Source organism: Mandrillus leucophaeus, unplaced genomic scaffold (assembly GCF_000951045.1).
Source record: "Mandrillus leucophaeus isolate KB7577 unplaced genomic scaffold, Mleu.le_1.0 Scaffold22, whole genome shotgun sequence".
Lineage (NCBI taxonomy): Eukaryota > Metazoa > Chordata > Mammalia > Primates > Cercopithecidae > Mandrillus > Mandrillus leucophaeus.
Window position 1 is genome coordinate 1,518,188 of NW_012102254.1, and position 12,576 is coordinate 1,530,763.

Genomic DNA, 12,576 nt, shown 5'->3' on the forward strand with positions numbered 1-12,576 from the left:
TTGCTGCCAGCCACGTAGTCAGCAGGTGGCTTCAGGGCTGGTGCTTTTCACCTCTGTATTACATTGCCCCTCCACCTTCAGCATGCAGCTTGATATTTATGTAAAATTAAAATTACAGAAACCATGCTCTTTATTTTTCCCACTTTTTGGAGAAAGAAATATACCAGTCTTTAAGTGGTTATGTTAAAATGGAATAAAACAATTTCCATGGTTTTATTTGGATTGGCAGGTGATTCATCCTAAAACTGATGAACAGAGATGCAGACTTCAGGAAGCTTGCAAAGATATTCTCCTTTTCAAAAATCTCGATCAGGTAACATTGATTTCTAAAGTATTTTTATTATAATGATCTTTTAGCTTTGCTCCTATTTGTCACTTAAACTTTAATCTTTAGCATCCTAACCATAGCTGTATTAAGCATAAACCTTAGATTCATCTTACATACAAATGTTTCATTGTATTGACCACTTTAACCCAGACATGATCTTTTAGATGCCTTTTAGTGCAGTAGTCCCCCTTATCCTTGGTTTTTGCTTTCCAGGGTTTCAGTTACCCATAGTCAACAACAGCCCAAAAATACTAAATGGAGAATTCCAGAAATAATTCCTAAGTTTTAAAAGGCATGCCGTTCCAAGTAGTGTGATGAATCTCATGCTGTTCTGCTCTGCTGCCACCTAGAACACAAATCATCACTTTATCCCAGTGTATTCATGCCATATATGCCACCTGCCCATTAGTCACTTAGTCACCATCTAGCAGTACTCATATTCACGTAACCCTTATTTTACTTAATAATGGCCCCAAAGCACAAGAGAAGCAATGCTGGCAATTCGGATATGCCAAAAAGAAGCCATAAAATGCTTCCTTTAAGTGAAAAGATGAGAGAAATTTAAGGAAAGAAAAGAAGAAAGAGAGAGAGAGAAAAGAAAGAAAAGAAAGGGTGAGATAGGAAGAGGGAGAGAGAGAAGGGAAGAGAGAAAGAAAGGAAAGGAAGGGAGAGAGGGAGGGTGGGAGAAAGAAATTGTATACCGAGGTTGCAGAGATCTATGGTAAGAATGAATCTTCTGGCTGAGTGCGGTGGCTCATGCCTGTAATCCTAGCACTCTGGGAGGCTGAGGTGGGTGGAGTTCAAGACCAGCCTGGCCAACATAGTGAAATTCCGTCTCTACTAAAAATACAAAAATTAGCCAGGTGTGGTAGTGTGCACCTGTAATCCCAGCTACTTAGGAGGCTGAGGCAGGAGAACTGCTTGAATCCAGGAGGCGGAGGTTGCAGTGAGCTGAGATCACACCATTGCACTCCAGTCTGGGTGACAGAGCAAGACTCCATCTCAAAATCAAAAAAAAAAAAAAAAGAAAATATAAGAATGAATCTTCTATCTGTAAAACTGTGAAGAAGGAAAAAGAAATTTCTGCTAGTTTTGCTGTCGCACCTCAAACTGCACAAGTTACAGCCACAGTGCGTGTTAAGTATTTGGTTAAGATGGAAAAGGCATTACATTTGTGGGTGGAAGATACGAACAGAAATGTTTTCCAATTGACAGCAATGGGGTTCAACACTATCTGTGGTTTCAGACATCCACATATCCCCTTGGAACATATTCCCCATGGATAAGGGGAGGACTGCTGTATTTTTCTGAGCTGCTTTGGCACTTTCTCCAAGACAAAACTGATAATTTGAAGAGCATGCAATTTTGTCATGTTGCAAGGAAATACTCAGATTTGCATGACCCTGGTTTAGTTTGGAGGTCTGAATTTATCCTACAAAGAGATTGATTTTTCTGAAGATGCTGGTATGTAGTTCCCTTCATTGATAATAGTTAACCCACTGGCTTACCACAGTATGTGATAAGTGCTTCTTGAGAATGGTGTGTTTCTGCAGGGCCTAGCATAGGATCTGTGACCTGGGCCTGTCCTCCCTGTCTTGGTGGTAGAAGTAAAGAACAAGGGCTATCTCCTAATGGGTGTCCTGGTACATTTGGGCTGCTGTAACAAAATACCATAACCTGGGTAGTTTATAAACAGTGGAAATTTCTCACAGTTCTGGAGTCTGGGAAATCCAAGCTCAAGGTGCCAGCAGATTTGGTGTCTGACCAGGAACCCACTTCCTGGTTCATAGATGACCATCTCTGAATCACATGCAGTAAGTACTTCAACATTGTTGGTAGTGTTGGAAACTGTAACTTTAAGCAAAACAACCTATAATGGAACCTTTTTTTTTCCTTCATCAGTGTTATAACTGTGTTATTTGAGGACCTTCTATACATTGTTTTGCTTATAGTCACAGTTTTCAAGAACCTATCAACCACTTTAAGTGAGGACTTACTGTGTTTCGTTTGGTTGTCATGTTGTTATTTTAGTCTCCTCTAACCTAGAAATGCTCCCCTTCCACCCCTTTTATTCTATATCTCATGACACATGTGTTTGAAGAGTACAGACTAGAAGAAGAAAAGTGACACAGAACAAGAGGCTTCCAGCAGGCAATCGACAGGCTAGGTACAGATGTCTGTGTTTGTTCTGTATTGTACATGAAAATTTAAATTTATTGCCAGCATTTAAATAGGAGATTTCTGGCAACGCTGGGCTCACATTCCAGTGAATGTGGGTAACGCGTCAATTGCAAGCCATCCTTTTTAGTATTTGTGAGCTTACACAGTATTCAACTCACATGGAACTAAAGATACTTTTTGGTGATACTCAATTATCGTAGTAGTACAGTCACTCTGATAGAACATAAACTCACCTGGAATTATGCAGTCATAAAATTATTCTTTTTCCAGGTCTTCAGTCTACATTCCTCCAAAGAGAAAGTCTCTTTTTTTAATTGAACCTGGTATTCTTTAGTGACTCCCTAATAATCACTGATCTCCCTGTCTGACAGGGATGCTGGCCCTAGACTGAGACCATTGTTTCATAGAATTTAATAGTATTATTTTCTTTTCATTATACTTATTGACATGGTTGATGTCTGGTTATGGCAGGCAATAGTAGTAAGTAATTGTATGTGCTGTATGCAAATGAAGCAATATTAGCTGTCTTATAATAGATCTCATTTATTGAGTATCTGTTGTTTCGTAAATACTTCCTAGGTTTTTCTCCTTTGGTCATAAAAATTGATGACCTGGAATCTTTGTTATACCCTTTTTGAAACTGAAGTTCACTGGGCGTGGTGGCTCACGCCTGTAATTCTAGCACTTTGGGAAGCCAAGGTGGGTGGATCACATGAGGTCAGGAGTTTGAGACCTGCCTGGCCAACATGGCAGAACCCCATCTCTACTAAAAATATAAAAATTAGCCAGGCGTGATGGTGCAGGCCTGTAGTCCCAGCTACTCAGGCAGCTGAGGCAGGAGAATTGCTTGAACTCAGGAGGTAGAGGTTGCGGTGAGCTGAGATCACACCACTGAACTCCAGCCTGGGCAACAGAGTGAGACTCTGTCTCTAGAAAAAAAGAAAAAAAAAGATACTGAAGCTCAGCGAGGTTAAGTGACGTATTTTGCTAGTCAAAAGCAGTTGTGCTATTCCAAAAGATAACCTCTAAGCCACAGCAGTCCTTTAGATCTGATGATCCTGTTAAGATCAACACCTGTAGGAAGGTGGCAGCATATGGCTTTACACGTAACATAGTGGAACCATCAGGCAGGTGATAGTCAATATTTTTGCGTAAATTGTGGGAAGCTTTTTCAAAACAATACTGCCTCAGAAGACTTGCCAATTTGCTGTCTGCTGAGGTACATGGAGGTGCAAAGCTGAATGGTCCCAGGAAAGCATTTGTTTCAGACAACCTTTAGGTTTCTGTTTGAATGTGGGGACTTCTGTTATATAGTCACAAATTGAGATAATTATGGTCACTGCTTTTTTGCAGCATATGTAAGGCTATTTTTCCTTCTTGTGCATACCCTGCAGGAACAACTTTCTCAAGTTCTTGATGCCATGTTTGAAAGGATAGTCAAAGCTGATGAGCATGTCATTGACCAAGGAGATGATGGAGACAACTTTTATGTCATAGAACGGTAGGAGATGGAGCTTTGAAATGGTGTGGCCACACTTAATCGGATTCATGAATCAGTGCAGATGCTTTATCCTATTCTGTATTCAGCCCAGAGAGGCTTAGGGCCAAGTGAAAAAGCTTCCCAAAGCCTTGTGAGAGTCCACAGCTTGTCCCTCTCTACCAGTGCTGTCCTGAGTCCTCAGCACAACTCATATTTGAAGAGCAATCATCTAGAGTGGAAAGTCTCCTTTAGGCCAGATGCGGTGGCTCACGCCTGTAATCCCAGTACTCTGGGAGGCCAAGGCCAGTGGATCACTTGAGGTGAGGGGTTCGAGACCAGCCTGGCCAATATGGTGAAACCCCGTATCTACTAAAAATACAAAAATTAGCTGGATGTGGCGGTGCATGCCTATAATCCCAGCTGCTTGGGAGGCTGAGGCTGGAGGATCGCTTGAACCCAGGAGGCGAAGGTTGTTGCAGTGAGCTGAGACCCCACCACTGCACTCCAGCTGGGCAACAGAGCAAGACTCTGTCTCAAAAAAAAAAAAGAAAAAAGAAAGTCTTCTTTACAGTTAGTTAAAGAGTGCAGGATGTGCTTTATAAACATGTTATTTGCCAGTGTCAAGTGAATTGATTCCCTGAAGAATTAGCCATGGTGCTATAGTTGTTTGAATCTTCATATTCGAGCCTGATTTTACTCATTAATATGCTGCCCTGACCTTAACCCCTCTGGCTCAGATGTAAGTATTAGGAAAAAATGAAATATTTGGGCTTGGCCTGCTCACCTTACTGTGTCCTAACCTCTTGAGCTTAATATCCTCTTTGGCTGGCAGTGAGGTAGGTATCCTGATCCCCTTAGTCCTGAAAGAAACACTCTCATTAAGAGTTTAACATCAATAAGATATTGCTTCACCTGATATCTTCCATTAATTTAAAAATAAAATGGTTTTTGGAGCTAGATAATAAAAAGGAAACAAAAATAATTTTTTTATCTCGAAGTAATTTCAGAGTTACAGAAAAGTTAAACAAATAGTACAAAAAATGTTACAGAAAAGTTAAACAAATAGTACAAAAAATGTATCACAGGCCTGGTGCAGTGACTCATGCCTGTAATCCCAGCACTTTGAGAGGCTGAGGCAGTTCGAGGTCTGGAGTTCGAGACCAGCCTGGCCAATGTGGTGAAAGTCCATCTCTACTAAAAAAAAAAATACAAAAATTTCCCAGGCACAGTGGCTCATGCCTGTAATCCCAGCACTTTGGGAGGCCGAGGCGGGTGGATCACGAGGTCAGGAGTTCAAGACCAGCCTGGCCAACATAGTGAAACCCTGTCTCTACTAAAAATACAAAAATTAGCTGGGCATGGTGGTGCACGCCTGTAGTCCCAGCTACTCGGGAAGCTGAGGCAGGAGAATCGTGTGAACCCGGGAGGCAGAGGCTGCAGCAAGCTGAGATCACCCCACTGCACACCAGCCTGGGCAACAGTGTGAAACTTTGTCTCAAAAACAAAAACAAAAATTAGTTGGACATGGTGGTGTGTGCCTGTAATCACAGCTACTTGGGAGGCTTAGGCAGGAGAATCGCTTGAACCTGGGAGGGGGAGGTTACAGTGAGCCGAGATAGTGCCACTGCACTCTAGCCTGGGTGAGAGTGAGACCGGTCTCAAAAAAAAAAAGAAAAAAAAATTGTAAATACAGGTTCCCCAGGTTAGTGTTCTCCCTTTGCTTCATTAAATTGTTGACGAGGAAGGGCGCGGTGGCTCACGCCTGTAATCCCAGCATTTTGGGAGGCTGAGGTGGGTAGATCACTTGAGGTCAGGAGTTCGAAACCAGCCTGGCCAACGTGGTGAAACCCCAGCTCTACTAAAAATACAAAAAATTAGCCGGGCGTGGTGGCGGCGCCTATAGTCCCAGCTACTAGGGAGGCTGAGGCAGGAGAATGGTGGGAACCCAGGAGGCGGAACTTGCAGTGAGCTGAGATCGCACCACTGCACTCCAGCCTGGGAGACAGAGCGAAACTCCGATCTCTACTAAAAATACAAAAAATTAGCCGGGCGTGGTGGCGGCGCCTATAGTCCCAGCTACTAGGGAGGCTGAGGCAGGAGAATGGTGGGAACCCAGGAGGCGGAACTTGCAGTGAGCTGAGATCGCACCACTGCACTCCAGCCTGGGAGACAGAGCGAAACTCCGTCTCAAAAAAAAAAAAAAAAATTGAGCACGCCTGTGGTCCCAGCTACTTGGGAGGCTGAGGCAGGAGAATCACTTGAACCCACAAGGCAGAGGTTGCCTTGAGCTGAGATTGTGCCATTGCACTCCAGCCTGGGTGACAGAGTGAGACTTCGTCCCTACCACTACCAAAAAAAAAGTTGTTGGAGAGTAAATTGCAGATATAATGCCCCTTTATCTCTGAATACCCCAGTGTGCATTTCCTAAAAAGGATATTCTCTTACTTTAGTACAGAACAATTATAAAAAACACAAATTAACATTTATACAATACTACATATAGTATATGCACCTTATTCAAATTTTTCTAATTCTCCTCGTTTTTAAAATTCTTTTAATCTCCATCAAATAGCTGTGCTAGATTCATTGGTTGCCTTTCTTCTTGAGCCTTTTCTTATTTAGATTCTTGAACAGGAAATGCTGTCCCTCCTTGAGTAACCTTTGGGTTCTTGCTACCTGTGACAAATTGTTACACTTAAAGGAAATGTTTTCTTTACTCTAAATGCTGATTTAGAGTAAAGATGACATAAATAATATCTTCTCAGAGAACAGACTTTTGTCTTCATCTTTTATACTAATACTTCTTACACAGAAATTCTACAAGTAATGACAGAATAGGTTTTCTTGTTTTGTTTTGTTTTTTAGGGGAACAGAGTCTTACTCTGTCGCAAGGCTGGAGTGCAGTGGCACGGTCTCGGCTCACTGCAACCCCCGCCTCCCAGGCTTAAGTGATTCTCCTGCTTCAGCATCCTGAGTAGCTGGTACTACAGGTGTGCGCCACCACGCCCAGCTAATTTTTGTATTTTTAGTAGAGACAGGGTTTCACCATGTTGGCCACGATGATCTCGATCTCCTGACCTCGTGATCCACCCACCTCAGCCTCCCAAAGTGCTGAGATTACGGGCATGAGCCACTGCACCCGGCCCAGAATAGTTTTAAAATAAAATTATAAATATAATATAAAACTGTATTTATTTTATTTTATTTATTTATTTATTTTGAGATAGAGTCTTGCTCTGTTGCACAGGCTGGAGTGTAGTGGTGCAGTCCTGGCTAACTACAACCTCCACCTCCCGCATTCAAATGATTCTCCTGCCATAGCCTCCTGAGTAGCTGGGATTACAGGCACCTGCCACCACTCCCAGCTAATTTTTGTATTTTAGTAGAGACGGGGTTGGCCAGGCTGGTCTTGAACTCCTGACCTCAAGAGATCCACCTGCCTCAGCCTCCCAAAGTGCTGGGATTACAGGTGTGAACCACCCCATGCCAGGTCTATTTTTATAATATAATAAAATTATATTACCACCTCAAGCAGCCACCTTTCCCCTTTGCCTTGCCATGTCCTCCACCACCATGACAGAGGTCCCATTGGGCACTTATGGTCTGAGAAATAAGCATCCACCTGTACATGTCCACAACTTAAAGACTGAAATACCTTTGTACAGAGGGAATGATTTATTTCATATGCAAACAAAAGGGATTATTCTTTGTACAGTGAAAGTGGTGAATAAGGGCCTGGCACAGTGATTCACACCTGCAATCCCAGCACTTTGGGAGGCCAAGGTGGGAGGATTGCCTGAGCCCAGAGCAAGATAGTGAAACCTTATCTCTACAAAACATTTTTTTAGGCTGGGCACGGTGGCTCACGCCTGTAATTCCAGCACTTTAGAAGGCCCAGGTGGGCAGAGCACTTGAGGTCAGGAGTTTGAGACCAGCTTGGCCAACATGGCGAAACCTCGTCTCTACTAAAAATACAAAAAATTAGCTGGATGTGGTGGCGGGCACCTGTAATCCCAGCTACTTGGGAGGTTGAGGCAGGAGAATTGCTTCAACCTGGGAGATGGAGGTTGCAGTGAGCCGAGATCATGCCATTGCATTCCAGCCTGGGCAACAATAGTGAAATTCCATCTCAAAAAAAAAATGCAGGCCGGGCGCCTGTAATCCCAGCACTTTGGGAGGCTGAGGTGGGCAGATCACAAGGTCAAGATGTCGAGAATATCCTGGCTGACATGGTGAAACCCCATCTCTACTAAAAATAAAAAAATTAGCTGAGCATGGTGACATGCACCTGTAGTCCCAGCTACTCGGGAGGCTGAGGCAGGAGAATAAATTGAACCCGGGAGGCAGAGGTTGCAGTGAGCGGAGATCATGCCACTGTACTCCAGGCTGGGTGACAGAGCGGGACTCTGTCTCAAAAAAACAAAACAAAATCGCACAAAAAACCATTTTTTAAGAAATTATCCAGGCATGGTGGTGCATGCCTGTAGTCCCCAGCTAATTGGAAGGCTGAGGTGGGAGGATCACTAGATCCCAAGAGGTTGAGTCTCCAGTGGGCAGTGATCATAACACTGCACTCTAGCCTGGGGAACAAAATGAGACCCTGTCTCAGAATAAAAAGAAAAGAAAAAAGAATGTGGTGATGAACAAATAGGAAAGGGCTGAGCACAGTGGCTCACACCTGTAATCCCAGCACTTTTGGAGGCCGATATGGATTACTTGAGGCCAGGAGTCCAAGACTAACCTGGGCAACATAGTGAGACCCCTGTCTCTACGAAACAATAAAGAAAGACTGTCGTTCAAGTGAAAAGGTACAGTTCCTGGCCTCAAAAAGTTCATGGTCAAGTTGGAGAGACAGACCTTTCAATAGATAATTATTACATAATGTGGTGGTAACAACAATGATAAAAACATAGGCCCCGTTATTTAGAGGAGGACCTGAATGGGAAAGGTCAAGAGAGGCTCTCTGCAGTGCTGCTGCCTGAAATGAGTTCATGTCACTCCCAAAGTTAAATGCTAGTGTCTGGAGGAGACACTAAAAACACTGAATTTCATGTTTCGTATTTATAACCTTATTTTACCTTGTCTGTAAAGGCCTAGGACAGGTCAGCTTCCCTACTGAGTGGTAAGCTCCCCTGAAAGCAGGGTTGGTGGCACATTCTCTGCTTTTCTTTTAATACGTGATATTTAGTGATTTTATCAGACAGATGGAAGTTCTTTGTAGGAAATTTAGAATATAAAAAAATAAAAAGGCCAGGTGCGGTGGCTCACACTTGTAATCCCAGCACTTCGGAAGGCCGAGGCGGGTGGATCACAAGATCAGGAGATCGAGACCATCCTGGCTAACACGGTGAAACCCTATCTCTACTAAAAATACAAAAAATTAGCCGGGCATGGTGGCAGGTGCCTGTAATCCCAGCTACTTGGGAGGCTGAGGCAGTAGAATGGCGTGAACCCGGGAGGCGGAGCTTGTAGTGAGCTGAGATTGCGCCACTGCACTCCAGCCTGGGCAACAGGGCAAGACTCTGACTCAAAAATAAATAAATAAATAAATAAAATACAAACCGGATAGAAATTAATTTAGGCATAATCTGATTACCAGTATATGATTCCATTATTTTTTCCATGCTTTACTGTTGAGATCAGATACCTCACCCAAAATTTGGTTAAGATGTCAAGACTGATGATACACTAAAAGGGTATGAAAAGGTTTATTACTCACATGTTGAGCCATTTTAGAGCAGGGCAGGCTCCCAGACGGATCCAAAAATGACTTTAGATAGCAGGCAAGGTGACTGTCTTGGGATTTATGGTGATTAGAAGGTGAGATTAGGTGAGGGTACTCTTACACAGGGGCTGGCATTTGTGTTGATTGAACTCCCCATCAGCACCAAAGGAGGGAGCACCCAGGCTTTCTTATTAGCTTGCCCAGATGTGGGGCAGAAGAGGAAGGGTTTGAAAGCTGTCAACAATCAAACATCAAAAATGGAGTCGACTAATGGAGTTATCTTTACATACTTTTTTTTTGTATTAAATCATACATTGTTGTGTGATTTAATTTTTTTAAATCTGTTTTAAGCATGTCAGGGATTATAGTATTATTCTGTTACTATTATTATTATTTTGAGATAGAGTCTCACTCTGCCGCCCAGGCTGGAGTGCAATGGTGTGATCTCGGCTCACTATAACCTCTGCCTCCCAAGTTCAAGTGATTCTCCTGCCTCAGCCTCCTGAGTAGCTGGGATTACAGGCACATGCCACCATGCCCAGCTAATTTTTGTATTTTTAGTAGAGACAGAGTTTTACCATGTTGGCCAGGCTGGTCTCAAACTCCTGACCTCAGGTGATGTGTCTGCCTCAGCCTCCCAAGGTGCTGGGACTACAGGTGAGCCACTGTGCAGCCATACTCTGTCATTATTATTTTATATACAGACATGAGCCACCACACCTGGCCTCTGTCATTATTTTTAATGACTGTAATATAGATAGAAGCATGTATTTGACCCATCTCCTATTATTAGCAGATGAAATTACTTATAGTTTTTACTATTATAAATATTACCTGGTGAAATCCCTGCAATTAAACCTTTTGCAGTATCTTTGATTGTCTCTTTTGGAATGACTGGAAATGGAATTGCTGTATCAAAGGGTCTTTTTAAGGCGTTTGCTATATGTTTTAATTATCTTGCAGAAACTGAAAAGTTTATGTTTCCCTCAGTGGTATGTTGAAAGTGCCTATTTCTGCAAATGCTTGTCAGTTCTGAATTTTTTGTTTTTTTAGCAATTATTGCCAATCAATAGATAAATAATTGTATCGTTTGCATTTTTTTTTTTTTTTTTTTGAGGCAGAGCCTCTCTCTGTCGCCCAGGCTAGAGTGCAATGACGTAATCTCGGCTGACTGCAACCTTCTACCTCCTGGTTTCAAGTGATTCTCCTGCCTCAGCCTCCTGAGTAGCTGGGATTACAGGCACATGCCACCATGCCCAGCTAATTTTTGTATTTTTAGTAGAGACGGGGTTTCACCAGGTTGGCCAGGCTGGTCTCGAACTCCTGACCTCAGGTGATCCACCCACCTGGGCCTCCCAAAGTGCTGGGATTACAGGCTTGAGCCACTGCGCCCAACCTGCTTTCTTTATTTTAATTGGTTGTATCCTGATTTTCAAGAGACTATGAAAGAAAACCCATGCACTCATTTCAATATCTACAGCAAAGCATTTGACAAAACTCAACATCTTTTTGTGATGAAAATGCTCAGTAAACTAGCAACAAAAATAACTTTCCCTAACTAGACTAAAGGCATTTATTAAAAACTTACAGCTAACATCATATTTAATGGTGAAAAATTGTGTTTCTCTTTTTTTTTCTTTTGTTTTTTGTTTTTTGAGACAGAGTCTTGCTCTGTCGCCCAAGCTGGAGTGCAGTGGCGCGATCTTGGCTCACTGCAAGCACCGCCTCCCAGGTTCACGCCATTTTCCTGCCTCAGCCTCCCGAGTAGCTGGAACTACAGGCGCCCGCCACCACACCCAGCTAATTTTTGTATTTTTAGTAGAGACGGGGTTTCACCGTGTTAGCCAGGATGGTCTTGATCTGACCTCGTGATCTGCCCGTCTTGGCCTCCCAAAGTGCTGGGATTACAGGCGTGAGTCACCACGCCCGGCCGAAAAGTTGTTTTTTTCTTACAACTCAGAATAAGGCAAGAATGTTTGCTTTCACCATTTCCACTTAATATTGTATTGGAGGTTATAGTCAATGCAATAAGGCAAAGAAAAGGAAGAGAGGGAGGGAGGGAGGCAAGGAAAAAAGGAAGGAAGAAAAAATGTGACGTAGATACACAATGAAATACTATTTGACCATAAAAAAGAAGGAAATCATGTCATTTGTAGCAACATGGAGGTTGCTATATTAAGTTAGATAGGCACAGGAAGACAAATACCACATGTTCTCGCTCACATGAGAGTGCTAAAGAACACTGATACCATAGACATAGAGAATACAATGATATATACCAGAAACTGAGAAGGGTGATGGGTGGATGAAGAGAAGTTGGCTAATGGGTACAAACACACAGTTAGATAGAAGAGATACATTTTAATGTGTCTTTTTTTTTTTTTTCCTTTTTGTGGAGACAAGTCTCCATACGTTGCCCAGGATTGTCTCAAACTCCTGGGCTCAAACAGCTCTCCCAGTTTAGCTTCCTAAAGTGCAGAAATTACAGGTGTGAGCCATTGCACCCGGCAAGTTCTAATGTTTTGTAGCATGATAAGGTGACTATACTTGGGTGACAATATTTTGCTATTTCAAAGGAACTATTAGTAGAAGAGAGGACGTGAAATGATACCAACACATAGAAATGACATATATCCCAAGGTGATAGATACCCCAGTTACCCTGACTTAATCATCACCCATTCTATGCATGGAAAAAACACTCACATGTACCCCATAAATTATGTAAAATATTATATATTATTTTTTATTTATTTATTTATTTTTTTGAGACGGAGTCTCGCTCTTTCGCCCAGGCTGGAGTGCAGTGGCCGGATCTCAGCTCACTGCAAGCTCCGCCTCCCGGGTTCACGCCATTCTCCTG

At 42.7% G+C, this 12,576-nt stretch overlaps 1 protein-coding gene across 1 annotated transcript in view; it reads left to right on the top strand.

Annotated features, from left to right (window-relative positions):
- The first annotated feature begins 229 nt into the window (after positions 1–229).
- Positions 230–12,576, top strand: part of PRKAR2A (protein kinase, cAMP-dependent, regulatory, type II, alpha) — a 43,627-nt gene continuing 31,280 nt past the window's right edge. The window contains exons 1-2 of the mRNA XM_011980964.1: positions 230–313; positions 3,904–4,010. Of these exons, the coding sequence (XP_011836354.1) occupies positions 3,931–4,010 (80 nt within the window). The 5' untranslated portion in view covers positions 230–313; positions 3,904–3,930. The remainder of the gene's footprint in view (positions 314–3,903; positions 4,011–12,576) is intronic.